Source organism: Chiloscyllium plagiosum, unplaced genomic scaffold, assembly GCF_037043375.1.
Source record: "Chiloscyllium plagiosum isolate Xiang-an unplaced genomic scaffold, Cpla_swu_hap1 HiC_scaffold_37, whole genome shotgun sequence".
In the NCBI taxonomy this organism is placed as follows: Eukaryota; Metazoa; Chordata; class Chondrichthyes; order Orectolobiformes; family Hemiscylliidae; genus Chiloscyllium; species Chiloscyllium plagiosum.
The window spans coordinates 34,233,223-34,253,586 of record NW_028270175.1 but is presented as its reverse complement, the minus strand read 5'-3'; the positions used below and the strand labels follow the sequence as shown (position 1 = coordinate 34,253,586).

The 20,364-nt window shown below is 39.9% G+C and overlaps 1 protein-coding gene across 3 annotated transcripts in view; it reads right to left on the bottom strand.

Moving 5' to 3' along the window:
* Positions 1-20,364, bottom strand: part of mtor (mechanistic target of rapamycin kinase) — a 387,814-nt gene that overhangs the window by 174,923 nt on the left and 192,527 nt on the right. For 2 of the 3 annotated variants that reach the window (XM_043675588.2, XM_087980582.1), the window contains exons 29-30: positions 18,298-18,387; positions 12,445-12,520 (exon numbers count right to left, since the gene is read on the bottom strand). In XM_043675588.2, coding sequence (XP_043531523.1) covers positions 12,445-12,520; positions 18,298-18,387 — 166 coding nt within the window. The remainder of the gene's footprint in view (positions 1-12,444; positions 12,521-18,297; positions 18,388-20,364) is intronic. The other variant, XM_087980583.1, reaches the window with a different exon arrangement.

The window sequence follows — 20,364 nt, the reverse complement described above, 5'->3', positions numbered from 1 at the left end:
AAGCTGTTTCAGGAGACTGTCATACTCCTCAAATTAACTACCCTGAATTCTGCCATTGGTCAGGTACAAGAGGGCATGGCTATGAGTGAGGCAGGTAGAGGGATCCAGGAGCTGGAGGAGAAAGTGAGGTCTGCAGATGCTGGAGATCAAAGTTGAAACTTTATTGCTGGAACAGCACAGCAGGTCAGGCAGCATCCAGGGAACAGGAGATTCGACGTTTCGGGCACAGGCCCTTCTTCAGGATCCAGGAGCTGGCACTGCAGGAATCTCAGCTCTTGTCCTTGTCTAACAGAGGTGAGATTCTTGCTCCCTGTGTGGATCAGAGTTGGGGCTGTAAGGAAGATGAGCAAACTGAGCATAGCACCATGACAGAGGGAGCCATTCAAATGAGAAAAGACAAATGTAGTCATAATTAAGGATCATTTATGTAGGGCACAGACACTGTTCTCTGCAGCCAGGATCAAACGTCCTGAAGGTGGTGCCACCTACCTGGTGCTAGGGGAAGCACAACAGGCCAGGCAGCATCCGAGGAGCGGAGGATCAACGTTTCGGGCATAAGCCCTTCATCAGGACTGAGTCTTGCCTGTGGGAAGGTGGGGTTGGGGTTTGATGGGAGGTAGCTGAGAATGCGATAGATAGATGAAGACAGGGGAGAAGGTGATAGGTTGCATTCTCCTGCTCCTCGGATGCTGCCTGACTTGTTTTTCCAGCACCACACTCTTGACTCTGATCTCCAGCATCTGCAGTCCTCACTTTCTCCTACCTGGTGCTAGGGTTCAGGATATCTCATCTGGGCTGCAAAGAAATTTGAAGTTGGGGAGGGGTGGTGGCGGGGGAGGATCCAGTTGTTGAGGTCGACATCGGCACCAACTCGATTGGTAGAATGAGGAAAGAGGTTCTGCTGCGGGAATACATGCAGCCAGGGACTAAATAATAAAGCGGAACAGAAAAAGTATTATTGTCTGGATTACTGTCTGATTAATTGGCACAGAGTCAGCAAAATTAAAGATATATATGCATGGTTCAAAAATTGGTGTGGGAGAAATGGTTTTGAATTCATGGGACAGTGGCATCAGTATTAGGTAAGGAGGAAGCTATTCTAATGGGTGGGCTTTACTTGAATCATGCTGGGACCAGAGAATTCCATAACTGGGGCTGAAGACAGGGCTTTAATTTCATCTGGGGGGGGGGGGGGGGGGGGGGGCAGGGAATGAAGGGGAAGAGGAGGAGAGTATTCAGTTACAAGGAAAATTACAAATTCAAAATTAAAGGTGGTAAGACTGCAGGTTAATGCTGAACATGATTAATGCCACAAAATCAACGGAAGGCCCAGACGTGTTTCTCAATGTATGAATCATTCGGAATAAAATTAATGAGTTAACTGTACAGACAGAGATGAATGGTTATGATTTGATGGTGATTACTGAAACGTGGCCACAAGGAGACCATGTTTGGGAATTGAATATCCAAGGGTATCGGACACCTCAGAAGGATAGAGAGGAAGGAAAAGGAGGTGGTGTAATTTTGTTCATCACGGAGAATTCAGTTCCAAAGATAGAAATGACATGGGCACTGGAGATCAAATGAAGAATCAGTCTGGTAGAAATAAGAAATAGCTAGGAAAAGAAGCCTGTGGTGGGAGTAATTTATAGGTCCACAAACTGTAGTTCCACAGTGGGACATAGTATAAACCAGGAAATACTGCAGTTGGTAATGATAGTACGATAATAATCTTAGGTGATTTTAATATGTATATTGACTGGATAAATGAATTTTGCAAGGTCAGCCTCAAGGGAGAGCTTTGTGAATATTTTAGATTGTTTCTAAACCAACCAGGCAGCAGACTATTCTGGATTTGTGTAACTAGGTGGGATTAATTAATGGTTTCATTGTAAAGGATCTTCTAGGAAAGAGTAATTGAAGTATGCAATAATTTTAAACTCAGTTTGAGAGTGAGAAACTGGATTCCCACACTAGAGTACTGGAGTTAACATAAATAATTACATAGGCATGAGGACAGATTTGGCCTGGGTGGACTCGGCAACAAGACTAAAAAGTAGGACAGTTGATGAACAGTGGCAGGGGCAAACAGTTAGGGAGATATTAAATTCTCTCAACTAAGATATATTCAGGTGCAGGAAAATCATCCATGTCTAAGCAAAGAAGTTAAAAGTCAACAAAGATAAAAACTAAGGCACACCATATTGCAAAGACCAGTGGTAGGGTGGAAGATTAGGAAACTTTTAAAGATCAACAAAGGGTTACTGAAAAAAGGTCATAAAAAGAGCAAAGAAAACTATCACAAAATATAAACAAGGTAGCACTAGCGTCAATAAGTATATAAAACGAAAGATGGAGCTAAAGTGAAGGTTGGTCCACTGGAAGATGACTGGGGAATTAATAGTGAGGAACTCAGAAATGGCAGCCATGAATCAATATTTTGCCTCAGTTTTCGCAGTGGAGGACTCTAGTGCCATCCCAGGTAACACAGAGGTTATGGAAAGAGAGAAACTTAGAAATAAAAGGAAAAAAAAATACACAGCGAACTATGGATTGAGGGCAAACAAATCCTCAGGGCTTGTAACCTAGACTCTTAAAGGAAGTGTCAGCAGAGATAATGGATCCTCTGGTAATAATATTTGAAAATTCCCTGGATGCAGGAAAGTTTCCAGTGGATTGGAAAAATGCTAATTTAACACCCGTATTCAAAAAAGGAAGGGAGGCAGAAATTAGAAAACTATCAGTTAGCTTAATATTGGTCATTGCTGAGAATGCATTAATAAGGAAGTAATAATACACATTTGGCAAGTCAACACAAAATCCATCAGTCAGAATAATTTTATGAATTGTAAATCACATTTGACTAATTTGCTGGAGATCTTTGAAGACGTAACAAGCAAAGTGAAGAAAAGGGCTCCTGGAGCTGTGGTACATCTGGACTTCCGGAAGGCATTTGATACAGTGCCACACAAAAGGTTAATACACAGAGTTAGGGATAAATTTATTAGCTTTTTTTTTTAAGATTAGATTACATTACATTACATTACAGTGTGGAAACAGGCCCTTCGGCCCAACAAGTCGGAGACATGGCTAGAACAGGGACAGGATTGGCTGTTGCAGGTTCCAGGATTTAAATGTTTTAGTAGGGTCAGAGGTGGGGGTAAAAGAGGGGGAGGTGTGGCATTGCTTGTCAAAGATAGTATTACAGTGGTGGAAAGGACGATGGATGAGGACTTGCCATCTGAGGTAGTTTGGGCTGAGGTTAGGAATAGGAAAGGTGAGGTCACCCTGTTAGGAGTCTTTTACAGGCCTCCTAATAGTCCTAGAATCATTGAAGAAAGGATAGGGAAGGTGATTCAGGAGATGAGTGACAGTAATAGGGTGGTTGTTATGGGGGACTTTAACTTTCCTGATATTGATTGGGAAAGCTATAGCTCAAGTTCGTTAGATGGGTCAGTGTTTGTTCAATGTGTGCAGGAGAGTTTCCTGACACAATATGTAGACAGGCCAACAAGAGGTGAGGCCATACTGGATTTGGTTCTGGGTAACGAACCAGGCCAGGTGTTAGAATTAGAGGTAGGTGAGCACTTTGGGGATAGTGACCATAATTCGGTGATTTTTACTCTCGTGATGGAGAGGGATAAGTGTGTACTATGTACTACAGGGCAAGAGTTATAGCTGGGGTCAGGGAAATTATGATGCGGTGAGGCATGACTTAGGATGTGTGGCTTGGAAAAGTAGACTCCAAGGCAAGAGTGTAAATGATATGTGGAGCTTGTTCAAGGAGCAACTATTGAGTGTCCTTGATAATTATGTACCTGTCAGGCAGGGAGGAAAGGGTCGTGCGAGGGAGCCGTGGTTTAATAAGGAATTGGAATCCCTTGTTAAATGGAAGAGGGCGGCCTATCTCAAGATGAGACGTGAAGGTTCAATTGGGGCGATTGAGAGTTATAGGGTAGCCAGGAAGGACCTGAAGAGAGAGCTAAGAGCAGCAAGGAGGGGACATGAAAGGTCCTTAGTCGGTAGGATTAGGGAAAACCCTAAGGCTTTCTATAGGTATGTTAGGAATAAAAGAATGACTAGGGTAGGAATAGGTCCAGTCAAGGATAGTAGTGGGAAGTTGCATGTGGAGGCGGAAGAGATTGGGGAGACACTGAATGAATACTTTTCTTCAGTATTTACTCAGGAACAGGGCCTTGTCGTCGATGTGAATACTGAGTCACAAATAAGTAGAATGGATGGCTTTGAGGTATGTAGAGAAGAGGTGTTGGAAATCCTGGAAAAGGTGAAAATAGATAAGTCCCCTGGGCCTGATGGCATTTATCCTAGGATTCTCTGGGAAGCAAGGGAGGAGATTGCAGAGCCATTGGCCTTGATTTTTATGTCCTCTTTGTCTACAGGAGTAGTGCCAGAAGACTGGAGGATAGCAAATGTGGTTCCCTTGTTCAAAAAGGGGAGTAGGGATAACCCTAGTAACTATAGGCCGGTGAGTCTCACTTCTGTTGTGGGCAAAGTCTTAGAGAGAATTGTAAGGGATAGGATTTATGCACATCTGGATAGGAATAATGTGATCAAGGATAGTCAGCATGGTTTTGTGAAGGGCAGGTCGTGCCTCACAAACCTTATTGAATTCTTTGAAAAGGTGACGAAGGAGGTTGATGAGGGGAAAGCGGTAGATGTGGTATATATGGATTTTAGTAAGGCGTTTGATAAGGTTCCCCATGGTAGGCTACTGCAGAAAATACGGAGATATGGCATTGAGGGTGAGTTGGAGGTTTGGATTAGGAATTGGCTGGATGGAAGAAGACAGAGGGTAGTAGTTGATGGCAAAGTTTCTTCATGGAGTGCCGTCACTAGCGGTGTTCCGCAAGGATCTGTTTTGGGACCATTGCTGTTTGTCATTTTTATAAATGACCTGGAAGAGGGGTTAGAAGGTTGGGTGAGCAAGTTTGCGGATGATACGAAAGTCGGCGGAGTTGTTGACAGTGAGGAAGGATGTGGCAGGTTACAGCAGGATATAGAGAAGCTGCAGAGCTGGGCAGAAAGGTGGCAAATGGAATTCAATGTAGCTAAGTGTGAGGTGATTCACTTTGGGAAGAATAACAAAAAAATGGGGTACTGGGCTAATGGTCGGATACTTGGTAGTGTGGATGAGCAGAGGGATCTTGGTGTCCATGTACACAGATCTCTGAAAGTTGCCACCCAAGTAAATAGTGCGGTGAGGAAGGCATATGGCGTATTGGCTTTTATTGGTAGAGGAATTGAGTTCCGGAGTCCTGAGGTCATGATGCAGTTGTATAAGACTCTGGTGCGGCCGCATCTGGAATATTGTGTGCAGTTTTGGTCGCCATACTATAGGAAGGATGTGGAGGCACTGGAAAGGGTGGAGAGGAGGTTTACCAGGATGTTGCCTGGTATGGAAGGAAGATCGTATGAGGAAAGACTGAGACACTTGGGGCTGTTTTCATTAGAGAAAAGAAGGTTTAGGGGTGACTTGATTGAGGTGTACAAGATGATTAGGGGGTTAGATAGGGTTGACAGTGTGAACCTTTTCCCGCGTATGGAGTCGGGTATTACAAGGGGGCATAGCTTTAAATTAAGGGGGGGTAGATATAGGACTGAAGTTAGGGGTAGGTTCTTCACTCAGCGAGTCGTAAGTTCATGGAATGCCCTGCCAGTAGCAGTGGTGGACTCTCCCTCTTTATGGGCATTTAAGCGGGCATTGGATAGGTATATGGAGGATAGTGGGTTAGTATAGGTTAGGTGGTTTTGGATCGGCGCAACATCGAGGGCCAAAGGGCCTGTACTGCGCTGTATTCTTCTATGTTCTATGTTCTAAGTCCACACCGACCCGCTGAAGCTCAACCCACCCATACCCCTACATTTACCCCTTACCTAACACTACAGGCAATTTAGCATGGCCAATTCACCTGACCTGCATATCTTTGGACTGTGGGAGGAAACCGGAGCACCCGGAGGAAACCCAAGCAGACACGGGGAGAACATGCAAACTCCACACAGTCAGTCGCCTGAGGCGGGAATTGAACCCGGGTCTCTGGCGCTGTGAGGCAGCAACTAATCAACAGAAATCAAAGAGTCTGGATAAATGGGTCTTTTTCTGATTGATAAGATGTAACTCCTGGGGTGACCCAATGTTGGGTCCTTAGGCCAGAACTATTTATAATCTATGCAAATGACTTGGATGCAGAGATAGAAGGTACTATAGCCAATTGCAAATGAATAGGCAATTTGCTGATGACACTAAAGTACGTGGAAAAGTAACTTGCAATAAAATAGTTACAAATTCATATGGATAGTTTTGGTAAATGGGCCAAAATATGGCAGATGGAGTTGAACCTGGACAAATGTGAGGTTATATATTTGGACAGAAAAATTGAAAGGCAACTTATTAATGGTGAGAACCTTCAAACTGCTTCACTGTGCAGAAATCTGGGTGTCATCATGCATGAATTGCAGAAAACTAATATGCAGATTCAGCACGTAATAAGGAACAAAAATGAAGTTTTAGAATTCTAAAAGAATAAAATATAAAAGCGGTTTATAAAAGAGGTGTTGCCACAATTGTACAAGGCATTACTGAAATCATGCCTACTACATACAGTTTGGACACCTTACTTGAGGAGGGACATAGTTGCACTGGAGACAGTTCTGAGGAGATTCACTAGATTTATTCCACAGATGAGGGGTTTGTCTTGTGAAGAAAGATTGAGCAGTTTAGGTCTGGAGTTTAGAAGAATGAGAGATCTAATTGAGATAAACAAGATGCAAAAAGGGATTGACAAACTAGACAGCGAGGGTGTTTCCTCATCTGGGGTAATCTAGAATGTGAGGTCATATGTTTAGGATAAGGTGTAATAAATTTAAAACCGAGAGGAGGAAAACCGAGAGGAGTGTCATGAATCTATGGGATGCACAATTCCAGAGTATGTTCGATGACAGAAAATTGAGTAAATTTAAGGAGGAAATAGATATTCAATTGGTAACAAGTTGTAGAGATATGGGGAGAAAGTAGGAAAGTGAAGTTGACGCCAAGATGAGATCAGACATAATTGTCTTGAATGGTGGAGCACATCCCTCAAGCCAATTTTTAATTACTGAAGACATTTCCATTGTCTAAAAAAAAACAGATGGACCTTGCATATCATTTTCTAATGGTCATGAAAAATGGAGGTGGCTCCACAGGAAACAACTGGATTCAGTAGCCATCAGATAGAATCATCATTGTTGTGTCCCAAAACAAACGCAACATGCCAACATAAGACAAAAGTGTCAAAGGAGGAGTGGCACTGTTAGTCAAGGACAGTATTACTGTATCAGAAAGGATGTTTGTTAAGGGAACGTCTACTGAGGTAGTATGGGCTGAGGTTAGAAACAGGAGAGATCACCCTGTTGGGAGTTTTCTATAGGCCTCCAAGAAGTTCCAGAAATGTAGAGGAAGGATTGCAAAGATGATTCTGCATAAGAGCGAAAGTAACAGGGTAATTGTTATGGGGACTTTAATTTGCCAAACATTGATCGGAAACAATATAGTTTGAGTACTTAGATGGGTTAGTTTTTGTCCAACGCGTGCAGAAGGGTTTCCTGACACAGCATGTAGATAGACCAACAAGAGGTGAGGCCAGATTGAGTTTGGTACTGGATAATGAACCAGGCCAGGTGAGAGATTTGGAGGTAGGTGAGTACTTTGGTGATAGTGACCACAATTCAGTTACGTTTACTTTAGCGATGGAAAGGGATAGGTGTATACCGCAGGGCAAGAGTCATTGCTGGAGGAAAGGCAATTATGATGCAATTAGAACAAGATTCAGGATGCATAGGCTGGGGAATGAAACTGCACGGGATAGGCACAATTGAAATGTGGAGCTTATTTAAGGAACAGCTACTGCGTGTCCTTGAAAAGTATGTATCCGTCAGGCAGGGAGGAAGTGGTCGAGCGAGGGAACCGTAGTTTACTAAAGAAGTTGAATCTCTTGTCAAGAGGAAGAAGGAGGCTTATGTAAAGATGAGACATAAACTTTTAGTTAGGGCGCTTGAGAGTTACAAGTTAGCCAGAAAGGACTAAAGAGAAAGCTAAGAAGAGCCAGGAGGGGACATGAAAGGATCAAGGAAAACCCAAAAGCTTTCTATAGGTATGTCAGGATAAAAGAATGACGAGAGTAAGATTAGGACTTGTTAAGGACAGCATTGGGAAGTTGTGCATGGAATCCGAGGAGATAGGGGAAGCACTAAATGAATATTTTTCATCAGTATTCACACTGGAAAAAGCCAATGAGAATACTGAGATACAGGCTATTTGACTAGATGGAATTGAGGTTCACGAGGAGGTGGTGTTATCTATTTTCACACTTTCCAGAATTGCTAAGTCCCCTGGATCGGATGGGATTTATCCTAGGATTCTCTGGGAAGCCAGGGAGGAGATTGCAGAGCCTTTGGCTTTGATCTTTATGTCGTCATTGTCTACAGGAATAGTGCCAGAAGACTGGAGGATAGCAAATGTTGCTCCCTTGTTCAAGGAGGGCAGTATTGAAAACCTTGGTAATTATAGACCAGTGAGCCTTACTCCGGTTTACTGTGGGTAAAGTGTTGGAAAGGATTATAAGAAATAGGATTTATAATCAACTAGAAAGGAATAATCCGATTAGGGATAGTCAACACGGTATCGTGAAGGGTAGATCATGCCTCACAAACCTCATTGAGTTATTTGAGAAGGTGAATGAACAGATGGATGAGGGGTAAAGCTGTTGATGTGGTGTATAAAGATTTTAGTAAAGAGTTTGATAAGGTTCCCCATGGTAGGCTATTGCACAAAATATGGAGGCATGGGATTTAGAGTGATTTAGCGGGTTTGGATCAGATATTGGCTAGTTGTAAGAAGACAGGGGACGGTGGTTGATGGAAAATGTCCATCCTGGAGTTCAGTTACTAGTGGTGTACCGCAAGGATCAGTTTTGGGACCACTGTTGTTTGTCATTTTTATAAAATGACCTGAATGAGAGTATAGAAGGATGGCTTAGTAAATTTGCGGATAACACGAAGGTTGGTGTGGCATTGTGGACAGTGCGGAAGGATGTTGCAGATTACAGAGGGACATAAATAAGCTGCAGTGCTGGGCTAAGATGTGGCAAATGGAGTTTAATGTGGATAGGTGTGAGGTGATTCACTTTGAAAGGAGTAACAGGAATACAGAGTACTGGGCTAGTGGTAAGGTTCTTGGTAGTGTGGATAAGCAGAGATATCTCGGTGTCCATGTGCATAGATCCCTGAAAAGTTGCCACCCAGGTTGATAGGGTTGTTAAGGCATATGGTGTGTTAGCTTTCGTTGGTAGAGGGATTGAGTTTCGGAGCCATGAGGTCATATTGCAGCTGTACAAAACTCTGGTGTGGCTGCACTTGGAGTATTGAGTACAGTTCTGATCACCACATTATAGCAAGGATGTGGAAGCATTGGAAAGGTTAGAGAGGATATTTACCAGGATGTTGCCTGGTATGGAGGGAAGGTCTTATGAGGAAAGGCTGTGGGATTGCAGGCTGTTTTCGCTGAAGGTTTTGTTTTTGAGAAGGTGGTTGAGAGGTGACTTAGTGGAGACATATAAGATAATCAGAGCACTAGATAGGGTGGACAGTGACAGACTTTTCCTCAGATGGTGATAGCTTTAAATTGAGGGGTGATAGAAATAGGACAGATGTCATAGGTTCTTTACTCACAGAGTGGTAAGGGTGCGGAACGCCCAGCCTGCAACAGCAGTAGACTCGCCAACCTTAAGGGCATTTAAATGGTCATTGTATTAACATATAGATGATAATGAAATAGTGTAAGTTAGATGGCCTTCAGATTGGTTTCACAGGTCAGCACAACATCGAGGTCTGAAGGGCCTGTAGTGTTTTATGTTCTAAGACAATCTCTGAGCAAATCCTCCTTTAATTGGCTTCTTTCTCTTTTCAGAATACCCTGGACCACAATATTTTAGCCATTATAAAACAAATTGTGGGCAGCTATATGTAAAGACATTGAAATAAGGAATGGCACAACTCTACGGATGAATCTTGCTCCTGTTTCTTCCATTCTCAACTCTGGCAGGAAGGCTACAGATGCATTTATTAACTACTGCTCATATTGTAACCTATCACTTGGAAAAAATATATTAGATTGAACGCAACAAAGAGTTAAGTTGATTACTTGAATCATTCTAGAACCCAACTAGCTTCTTCATTTGCAGACAGGGGTAAGTGATAAAGTGAAATCAGTTTTTTTTGTCACTGAGAAATACACTGATCAAATTTTAAAACACTGAAAATGTTAGAATTGAACTTCTTTTTTGAAAAACTGCTGGAAACAAAGTATATTTAGCAGAAGCTGAAAAATTAAAAAAAAACTACAGCTTCTCATGTTTCTAAAGGGTGACATTTTCAATATTTTCTGCTTTTACTTTAGATGCAGCAGCCTAGTACATTTACTAACACCTTGGACAGATTTAGAGACTGACATTCAAAACATTATGATATTTTTGCGGGTTTGGGAAGCACATAATTTACTTGAAAATATAATTTCCTTCTGTTTAGCAGCAATGGATCTTATGACATTTTAAAATAAAATCAACAGCAGAATTTATATGGACGAATCTGGCCAGATCAGAACCAGAAATCTGCATATCGGCAGAGCTGCAGAACTTTTATAAATTGGACTGAGGTGATTAAACCTACATTTCATGTGATTTTACTGAAATTCAAATATTTCTTAAATATCCATAATATTAACCCTTGACTTTTTCTAATAATTATGCCACTATTTCACGGAAATCAATGAGACAGACCATTAAATATTACAACAGCAATAGCAAAATGCCTGTCATTCCTGTTTGCTTCAGAAATTATTCCATAACCACTCTCAATCTGTTACAAGGTCCACAAGGAAGATATCATTTCTCCAAGAACGAGTAATTGACAATAACTTTTCAAATCTTGTTTTAAAGTTAGAACAAATTTTTCATAATCTGCAGCAGATGGAACAAAATAAGAATGGCTAGTAAAAACACAGCTATTAGGATTCATTCCATTATTTAATCCTAAAGTTATTTTGGTCAAAATGCAGGCAAAGATTTTACAAATACATTGCTTCTTTTTGTCAAAACAGATGGGGTCACAGAGACAGCCAAACTCTACTGCATCTCCATGGCAACACCCTTACCAAACAGAGGAGAAATTGAGGAGAAAGTGAGGTCTGCAGATGCTGGAGATCAGAGCTGGAAATGTGTTGCTGGAAGAGCGCAGCAGGTCAGGCAGCATCCAGGGAACAGGAGAATCGACGTTTCGGGCATAAGCCCTTCTTCAGGAGAAATTGAGGACAGTGGATGCTGGAGATCGGAGTCAAGAGTGTGGTGCTGGAAAAGCGCAGCAGGTCAGGCAGCATCCGAGGAGCAGGAGAATCGATGTTTCTGATGAAGGGCTTTTGCCCGAAACGTCGATTCTCCTGCTCCTCAGATGCTGCCTGACCTGCTGTACATTTCCAACTCCACACTCTCAACCCTTACCAAACAGAGTCTACCTGCCTTACCTAGTAATTGAGATTGATTGTTCATGTTAGATCTCTCTGTCAATTACAATCCAATCAATCAGCATTGTCTTTTAAACTTGTATAAGATGGTGTGTCTTTCTTAAGTCTGTTTCTTGCATCCTAATTCTTCTGAGTGCAAGATAAAACGCTTCAACTTCTAGTCCCTTTTTAGCAATGTTAAAAATCAGCTGCTTTATATCATTAGAAGGAAACAGAATACATGTACAACAGTTCCAACAGATGAGGAGATAGGGCAGAAGTAGTGGGAAATTTCAGCTGACAGTTAAATGCTAGTAATTCTACTCAAGTATTTCAAAATATCCCAACCACGAGTTTGGCAAATTGTTACTGTACCATCTCAACTTTGTGCATACTACTTATAGTGGTGCTCTATGCATGGAAAAATGTATTATCAATGAAACATCAGTTTAAAAAAAGTGCATAATTAATTGAGGCATCCATGAAACTCCTGCACAGAGCTGCAACCTCTTGTTCAAGATGCACTCTTCGAAGTGTTGGTACATGGACAGGATATGCATGGCACGTTTACACCTGTAGTTGTCTATTTACTGTGTCCCTGATTTCCACACTGGTTGAGGTCACCATGAAAATTCCATCTTCTCGATTTCTCCCCTCATGCAAGGCATGGCAATCCGCAGGTTAACCTCATCACCAGTCATCTCTCTCCAATGACAGAGCAGCTCTTCGGTTCTGTGGGATTATGGCAACTTTACCTTTACGTTGATTTCAATAACATACTGCAACTTTTAGTACTGTGTGCACAATCCAGACAGTTTATCACAGGAAAACATCCCAGGAAAACAAACTAAAATAGTTTGATATTTTTGTCATAAGGTATTCAGAACACTTACCAACTCCCCATAGTGTTTCATGGCATATTCCAGGACTCCAGCGGCTGCCTCAGGCTGTTGCAATTTGTTGTTTATGCTGTTAATGAAATCAGACCATTTAGAACAATTCTAGTCATGCAGCAAATAAAGGAAATCTAGAAATGAATACTTATCAAGTCCACATGCTATCCCAAAGTGCTTCTCATCTAAATAACGGTTTTTGAAGTAAAATTGCAGTCATACATTAGAAATCGAAAGCTTGTGCTTCTGTAATATTTGATGCAGAACAGTCAACAATATCCAGTTCAAGAAGTACCTTTTATCTGCTGCTATTCAAAGAAATTAATTTAACAGATGGAGGGAAAAGATAAGGAACTGAGGTAAGTAAAAGGCAAACAGGCAACATAGACAAAAAAATCCAAAAAAGTGCTACGTAATACAAGGGGCAGAAGTGAAAATAGTGTTACTTACTGGCTGAAAGTAGAAGCCAATTTAATAATCATGACATACTAACATTGCATCAAGATCTCTCAATGCTCAGAAGACACATATACACACAAATCATTAAGTTTTTGTGAATACATTTAGAAATTTAAATTCTAATCTGATATGTACAGGAAACCACAAATTGTACTTCACAATAGTTTCTCCACAGCTATATGAAGATACACTGTTAAGAAAATTGTCAGAATTTTCTGTATCATCTTGTTACAATTTATGCAAAGGCTTATTACAATAAGACATATTTGACTGCACGAATGACAACCACCATCTAAGCTGGTGCAACTACACGCATAACAAAAATGTGCCAAAAGAATACATTTTTGTCTGGGTTTAGTTAAAAGCAATTTCTTTACAACTGCTCATTATACACTACTAGTCTTTTCATATTATCAACGTTTTTGCTACAGTTGCTGCAAAGTGTGAGGGAAGAAAAAGGTTAACTTGGAACAGATAAGAGATGCTCTAATTTGCTCAGTTCAACACACTCCAACAATTATTCTGACTATAGTTATGAGCAATGAAGAATCCAAATCATGTAACAATGGGTGAAGAGGTATTTAAATAGCTGGCTCAAATCAATAAACTAAATACAGTTAAATATTAAAATATAGCCTAACCAATTCAAGAATTCAGAAGAATTCAAAAAGGAGAAGGACCATGATTATAGATGTTCCTTCTAAAGGTGCATGCTGTAAATTAGAATGTAAACAAAAAAAAATCTGTTTAGCAAATTGACTTCATTGTCAAACCTGAAAGTAAGGTCCAGTATGATATCTTAGAAGTGATGCTAGCTATTATGACAGTGGCTGATCCCAAGACACGACACATATAGCATCTCCCACCTGCCCTCCTCCTCTATCCAAAAAAAAGATTGTGGTGTGTTGATCAGGTAAGGCTTTTCTATTTCTTCTGTATGATGTGATTTGTTAAACATTTACTTTTTTGGAATTAACCTATTAATTGGTTATTTGAAAATGATGATAGCTGAGAAGTATTAGAAATTATTTAACTCAAATTTATGTAAAGTAATACAGTAATTAACTAGGTAGAGATGGCTGTATGATGTGGGAGCTGCCTGATCCCATTGTGAATGGCAGTGACCAGATCTGCAGCAAGTGTTGGTTGCTGGAGGAACTCCGGCTCAGATCTGATAAGCTTCAAACACTGCGGCACATCCAGAAGGGGGAAGAGTTACCTGGACGCTTTGTTTCAGGAAGCAGTCACACCTGGTAGATTAAGTAATTCAATTTGCACATGGCTCAGGCAGTAATCCGGAGATTAAGACCCTCAAGGACCTGGTTGTTAATTTCATTCCTGGTGTTTAATAATCTCCAAATAGGTCCTCCATCCTAGCCTTGCTATGTTGTTAGTCCGAATGTGGACACAACAACTGGATCACCCCCTCCAATATCCTTTCAAGCCGGCCTGAGATGTCCTCAGTAGCAGGGAAGATGTTTGAGTCTATTAACAAGGAAGAAATTACGAAGACATTACAAGTAAGGTGGACAACTGGGACCCAGTGGATGGGGTGTACCTAGATTTCCAAAAGGCCTTCAACAAGATGCCGCACAAGAGACTGCTGCATATAAGAACGCATGGCGTTACGGGTAGAGTATTAGCATGGATAGAAGATTGGTTGACTAACAGGAAGCAAACAGTGGGGGTAAATGAGTGGTATTCTGGCTGACAATCAGTGACTAATGGTGTGCCTCAGGGATCAGTGTTGGGACCGCAGTTATTTACAACTTATATAGATGATTTGGAGTTGGGGACCACGTGTAGGGTGAGAGGAACATAGATACATTGAGTGAGTGGGCAAGAGTCTAGCAGATGGAATACAATGAAAATAAATGTGAAGTCATCCATTTTGGTTGGAGTAACAGTAAAAGGGATTATTACTTGAATGGTAAAACTTTGTAGCCTCTTGCTATGCAGAGGGACCTGGGTGACCTCCTGCAAGAATCACAGAAGGTCGGTCTGCACGTACAACAGGTAATTAGGAAGGCAAATGGAATTTTGTCTTTGATTGCTAAAGGGATTGAGTTTAAAAGCAGAGAGGTTATATTGCAGCTGTACAAGGTGCTGGTGAGACCACACCTGTGTGCAGTTTTGACCTCCTTACTTGAGAAAGGATATACTGGCACTGGAGGGGGTGCAGAGGAGGTTTACTAGGTTGATTCCGGAGCTGAGGGGGTTGGCTTATGAGGAGAGACTGAATAGATTGGGATTACATTCGTTGGGATTCAGAAGAATGGGGTGGGGGGGGGGGGGGGGGGGGGGGGGGGGGGGGAGTCTTACAGAAACATATAAAATTATGAAGGGAATAGATAAGATAGATGTAGAGAGGATGTTTCCACTGGGTGATGAAGCTAGGACAAGAGGGCATAGCCTCAAGATTAGAAAGAGCAGATTTAGGACTAAATTGTGAAGATTCTTCTTCACCCAGAGGGTTGTTAATCTTTGGAATTCCTTGCCAAGTGAAAAGGAGTTGACGCTACTTCAGTAAATGTTTTTAAAGCTAATGCAGATATTTTTTGAACAGTAAATTAATTAAGGGATACGATGAAAGTGGGTAAGTGGATTTGACTCCACAAAAAGATCAGCCATGATCTTATTGAATGGCAGAGCAGGCTCGAAGGGCCAGCCGGCCTACTCCTGCTCTTAGTTCTTATTCTCTTAAAGAACATAAGTATCTTCTGGCTATTACTTGGATCAGCTGTCCATTTTTCTTAGCAAGCTCTCAAGAAAAGGATAAACACATTAGCATAAAGTAAATACAGGAATCAAAATAATCTAGGGTAAGAAGACTTCAAAGGAATCAAAATATCAACTATCTCGGAACATACATACTGACATTACCCGATGGCTATCTTGAATTCTTTGTTGCATCACCTATTGGATGGATGGTAGACCTATCAGAAAATTCACTGTAGAATGGATCTCAAATCATAGTGATCCTAAACCCCAATGATCTGGGAGTTCTGGCGCTGTTGACTAAAGTCAATGTCAATACAGGATGTCTAATGAGTTGAAACAAGAAGTGTAATATAATTCTTCTTTTCAAATATACAATGAAGGAGACATTACTGTAGTGTGAATGGTCTAGTGAAATCCAGAAGCCTAAGCTAGTGCTCTAAACACATGGGTTCAAATCACACCATGGCAGATAATGGAATTTAAATTCAATTCAATGAATAATATCTGGAATTTAAAGCTAGCCTTAGTAATGATGAGTATAAAACTGTCACTGATTGCCATAAAATCTGTTCGATATATTAACATTCTTTTGGGAAGGAAATCAGCCACCTTTAACTGGTCTTGCTTCCACATGACTCCATACCACAGCAATGTTAACTGCTCTTTCACAAAATGAAGTGGTACAGTAGGTCACTGTTCAAAGCAACTAGGAATCAGCTTGTCGCTGGCCTTGTCAATCCCATGAAAGAAGAAGAAGGAAGTCCCAGTATGATAATTTAGGAGTCACATAAAATACCACAAATAAATAGGTTCATGCAATTTATCTTCACTCCAAGTTGATTTATAAACTAAATTTCTCAAAACTCCTCTCCACTAACTCAAACCATACAAGCTGTAAGTCATTTAAAATTCTACATCCTATTCCAAGTGCTAAATACAGACATTCCCATTTCTAATCAGTGAATACCAATTCAAATCACCCAAATTCCTCTCATAATTATACTCAATCCCACATCATTTCATTCCTAAATCCTAGCAGATACATCTTCTCTTGTGACTTGTCTGCTCTTCCTCACTTCCAATATGATCAGCCAGGAATTATACTCCTGCATTCTTCTATCCGCTTTAAAATACTGACTTAAAGAAAACTTTTCTCTGAATATGACAGTCATTTCTCCGAACTGTCCAGAAATTTCCTTGGGCAAAATCTTGTGATGTTTTAATTTTGTGAAAGAGGTAAATAAATCCAAGTGTTTATTTTTGGCATAGAAATGTTATTTAAACGAGATAATAAATTATTTTACAAATACTGGTTTTATGACTCCTTGCAGCCAATTCTTCAATTTCTCCAATACCCATGCTTCTAGCAATGTGATTAAAGGTTCTCACTTATTATCTTTGTAAACATGCGAGTATTGCCTTGGGAACTTCTATTCAACAGAGCTTTGCACAGAGTGAATGGGCTGCTCTGTGAGCCAACATGGTCAATACAGACTCTCTTCGTTTTTTAAACCTCGGCGTACACTGGAGAAAAGCAAGCTCAAGACCAATCCTTAAAAATAACATACGGTTGACACAGTCCATTTCTGTCATGCTAGTAACTTGTAACTTTTCTTCCCCCTTCAGATCTAGCAATAAACAGTGAGAATTTATAGCCAGTCATACTTAAACAGTAAGTTATAACTAGTCCTTGAGTGAAGAATTGAGAAGTAGTTTCAAAAATTATATGTAGCAAAAAAAAATTTCCTTCACAGTCTTTAGTAAATTAGATATGTCTTTGGAAAATGTTAAGCTTTTTTTTATTTAGAAACTTTCAGTTAGTAGGCTTTCATTCACTTTATTATACAGGGATCAGAATATATAATTTCTGTGAGGTGATGCTTTCTTTTCTGTTTACCCACATCTTAATGCACCATGTGAAATCAGATAAGCAGATACTCATCTAAATGCCCACAAGTGCTATGCTGGTACATTTGAAATATACTTTTCTGTCTACTCCTTCTTACATATCGTATAGTCTATATTTAAAAGATAGCAAAACTAAGAGGAACATTTGAAAGAAATGGAAATGTCTTTGCCCACACAATAAAATATCAAATATTCTACTGTTATTGATTTTGCTTGAAATCAGTTGTGAATTATGGTTACTAAAGTTAAGCTTTTAAAGCATAGGGTACACTTTTCACAAGCCATTACGAATGTGCAGAAAATCTGTAAGTGTTAAGCATAAGAAACTATCATTTTATTAAAAACTTCCATGATAACTGCTATCTGTCAACTCCCTGCAAATTTTCAAAGTAAATTTACTTTCCAAAACCACAGTACATGTTAGAAAAACAGATAAATGTTTATTTAAATCTCATCTAAGAATTCTCTGTCCGACACTATCGTAGGAGCATCAGTAGAACTGCAACAGTTTAAAGAGGTCTGGCACCACCTTCTTAGGAAGCCAGGAATGGGCAATTGCAATCTTGTCATCATTGCCCATAACCAGAAAAGAAATAGAAGGAAAGATGCTTGGGTTTCAAACACCAGATTACAAGCTGCTTGAAATTTGTTCCAGCACAGAGAATACAGGAATTGCTCGAGGAAATTACTATCTTATTCTTCACCATCTAGTGCCCTTGATTTAATTCAGTGTACAGTTGAAACAAAAATTGAGGCTTCACCTACAGTTTTGCTGATGGGCACGTCTGGATTCCACCTGACCACTGTTGTCGTCTCCAAGTCCCTCCAGATGGAAAAAGATATGAAAATGTGTCACTAAAAAACCACAACAAAATATTTGCTTGTCAACTTCTTTCAATGTTCCGGTCAACCACATTTCTTACTTAAAACAAGATCAGTGAACCAGCATATCAAATGAATAGGTATTTTGTCAAGATATCCTTCAAGCATGTCCAGGAGGAGATATAATGACTTCAACTGAAATATATTATGAATGATGTCAACTTGTAAGAATTCACACTCAGCTCCCAAAGTTGAATCGCCCAAATGGTATATTTTGTTGCCTTTGCAGGATCTTCTTTAAGAATATGCCTCAATTAATTCAAGGCAAATCGATATGCTGATACTAAAATCTAATTTTACACCCTTTTAAATGAGAAAAACAAACAAATCCAGTGTTGATAAATATTAAAACAAAACATCAATAACAAGCACAAGAATAACCAGTAAGATATTTTCTGATGCATCATCTTTCAGTTTCAATTTCTGAGAGAACTCCTACAATTTAATGTTGAAATTGCTAAAGCAAGTGAAGTTTCAAATTTTAGCCTGTTGAACAACACTCCAAGTTACATATTTACAAAAATGCTAGTGACATTAAAGCTTAACTGCTTACTCTTTCTACCTGTCAACATGCATCACAAAAGACCTACAAGATTTCCAAACTCTTCTGTGCAAGCACCCACATCACCATGAATCAGAAAATTAAATATTCCAGGAATTCTACTCTGCCCCTGAAGCAGCATAATTTATAAAAGTTGATTAGCTAAATGGCTTCACTGGTGTACAGGCTTTCCTGTGATGGGCATAAAACCTTAAATCTCTACATTCAGAAACAGATTTGCTCATGGTGCAGCCTTGACAGGTTAAATGACCTACTTTAGTACCTATTGTAATGGACTAAACCAAACCTTCTTCGAATATGTAAAGGAGATAGCCTCAACCATAATTTTTATTTAATTTTAAAGCCAAGTGTAAGGTGCTGTGTTCCAGACGTAATTCAATTGGTAACACTACTAGGCTTTAAGCAAAACACACTTGTACTTTATAGTGTAAGAATAAACAAAATAAAGAAGAATTGGTATAACTTTAACTTTGTTGGAAAACTAAACAGAATAATAGATTATTTAACTATTAAATAGCAACTGCTCCAATATAGTAACATCCCATTAACACACCCCTGGCAAAGACAAATTCAGTAAAATCGATTGTCTCACATGCGATGTTTCTCCAGTCCAGGAGAAAACAACACAAAGAGAAAATTCTGGCTGAAAGAAATGTATGGCAGCTTCCACAACCAACTTCAAAACTCCCAAAAACTGAAAAACTAAATTAAAAGCCTGGTTCGTGGGAGCCTGACTCCACCTATTCATGCTGTTCTATTGCAAAGCGTAATACAACTTAACAGTCCAGATGATTAAAACAAACCAAATGAGTTGTGATCTATTAGCTCCAAATTAAAGAATCCGGAGATTAGAGGTATAGTTAAATAAATTATCTGATTTTCTATACATAATACTGACAACACTTTTAAGGTAAAAAGGTTGCATTGCAAATTAGTATTTCTCTCATGAATAAGAACAAAATCCTAAAATAGTCTTCACCCTGTTTTGTACAATTATTTCAATACCAAGAGAAAATTTTCATTGATATTTGTTGCAAGGTTTAAATAATTCACCAAAGTGACTCTGGACATCATTGTAACCGCAATCAAGTCGCTCATTTTCCACAACAAAGTCCAAAGCAGACTAAGCATCTATAGGTAACAAACTGAACATATCTGTCTTGCACATGATGGTAAAAAATAAATTCATTAACAGTGAATGGAAAATTCAATGTCACGGAAATTTCTTCTGGGGAAAAAAAAAATCAGCACAGTCCTGGTGAAGAGGTAACGATACTTCATATTCATCCATCCATCCATACATGCACAAGGTTGTCAACTTTCCTAAGACACCTGGAGAAAGTGAGGACTGCAGATGCTGGAGATCAGAGTTGAGAGCGTGGTGCTGG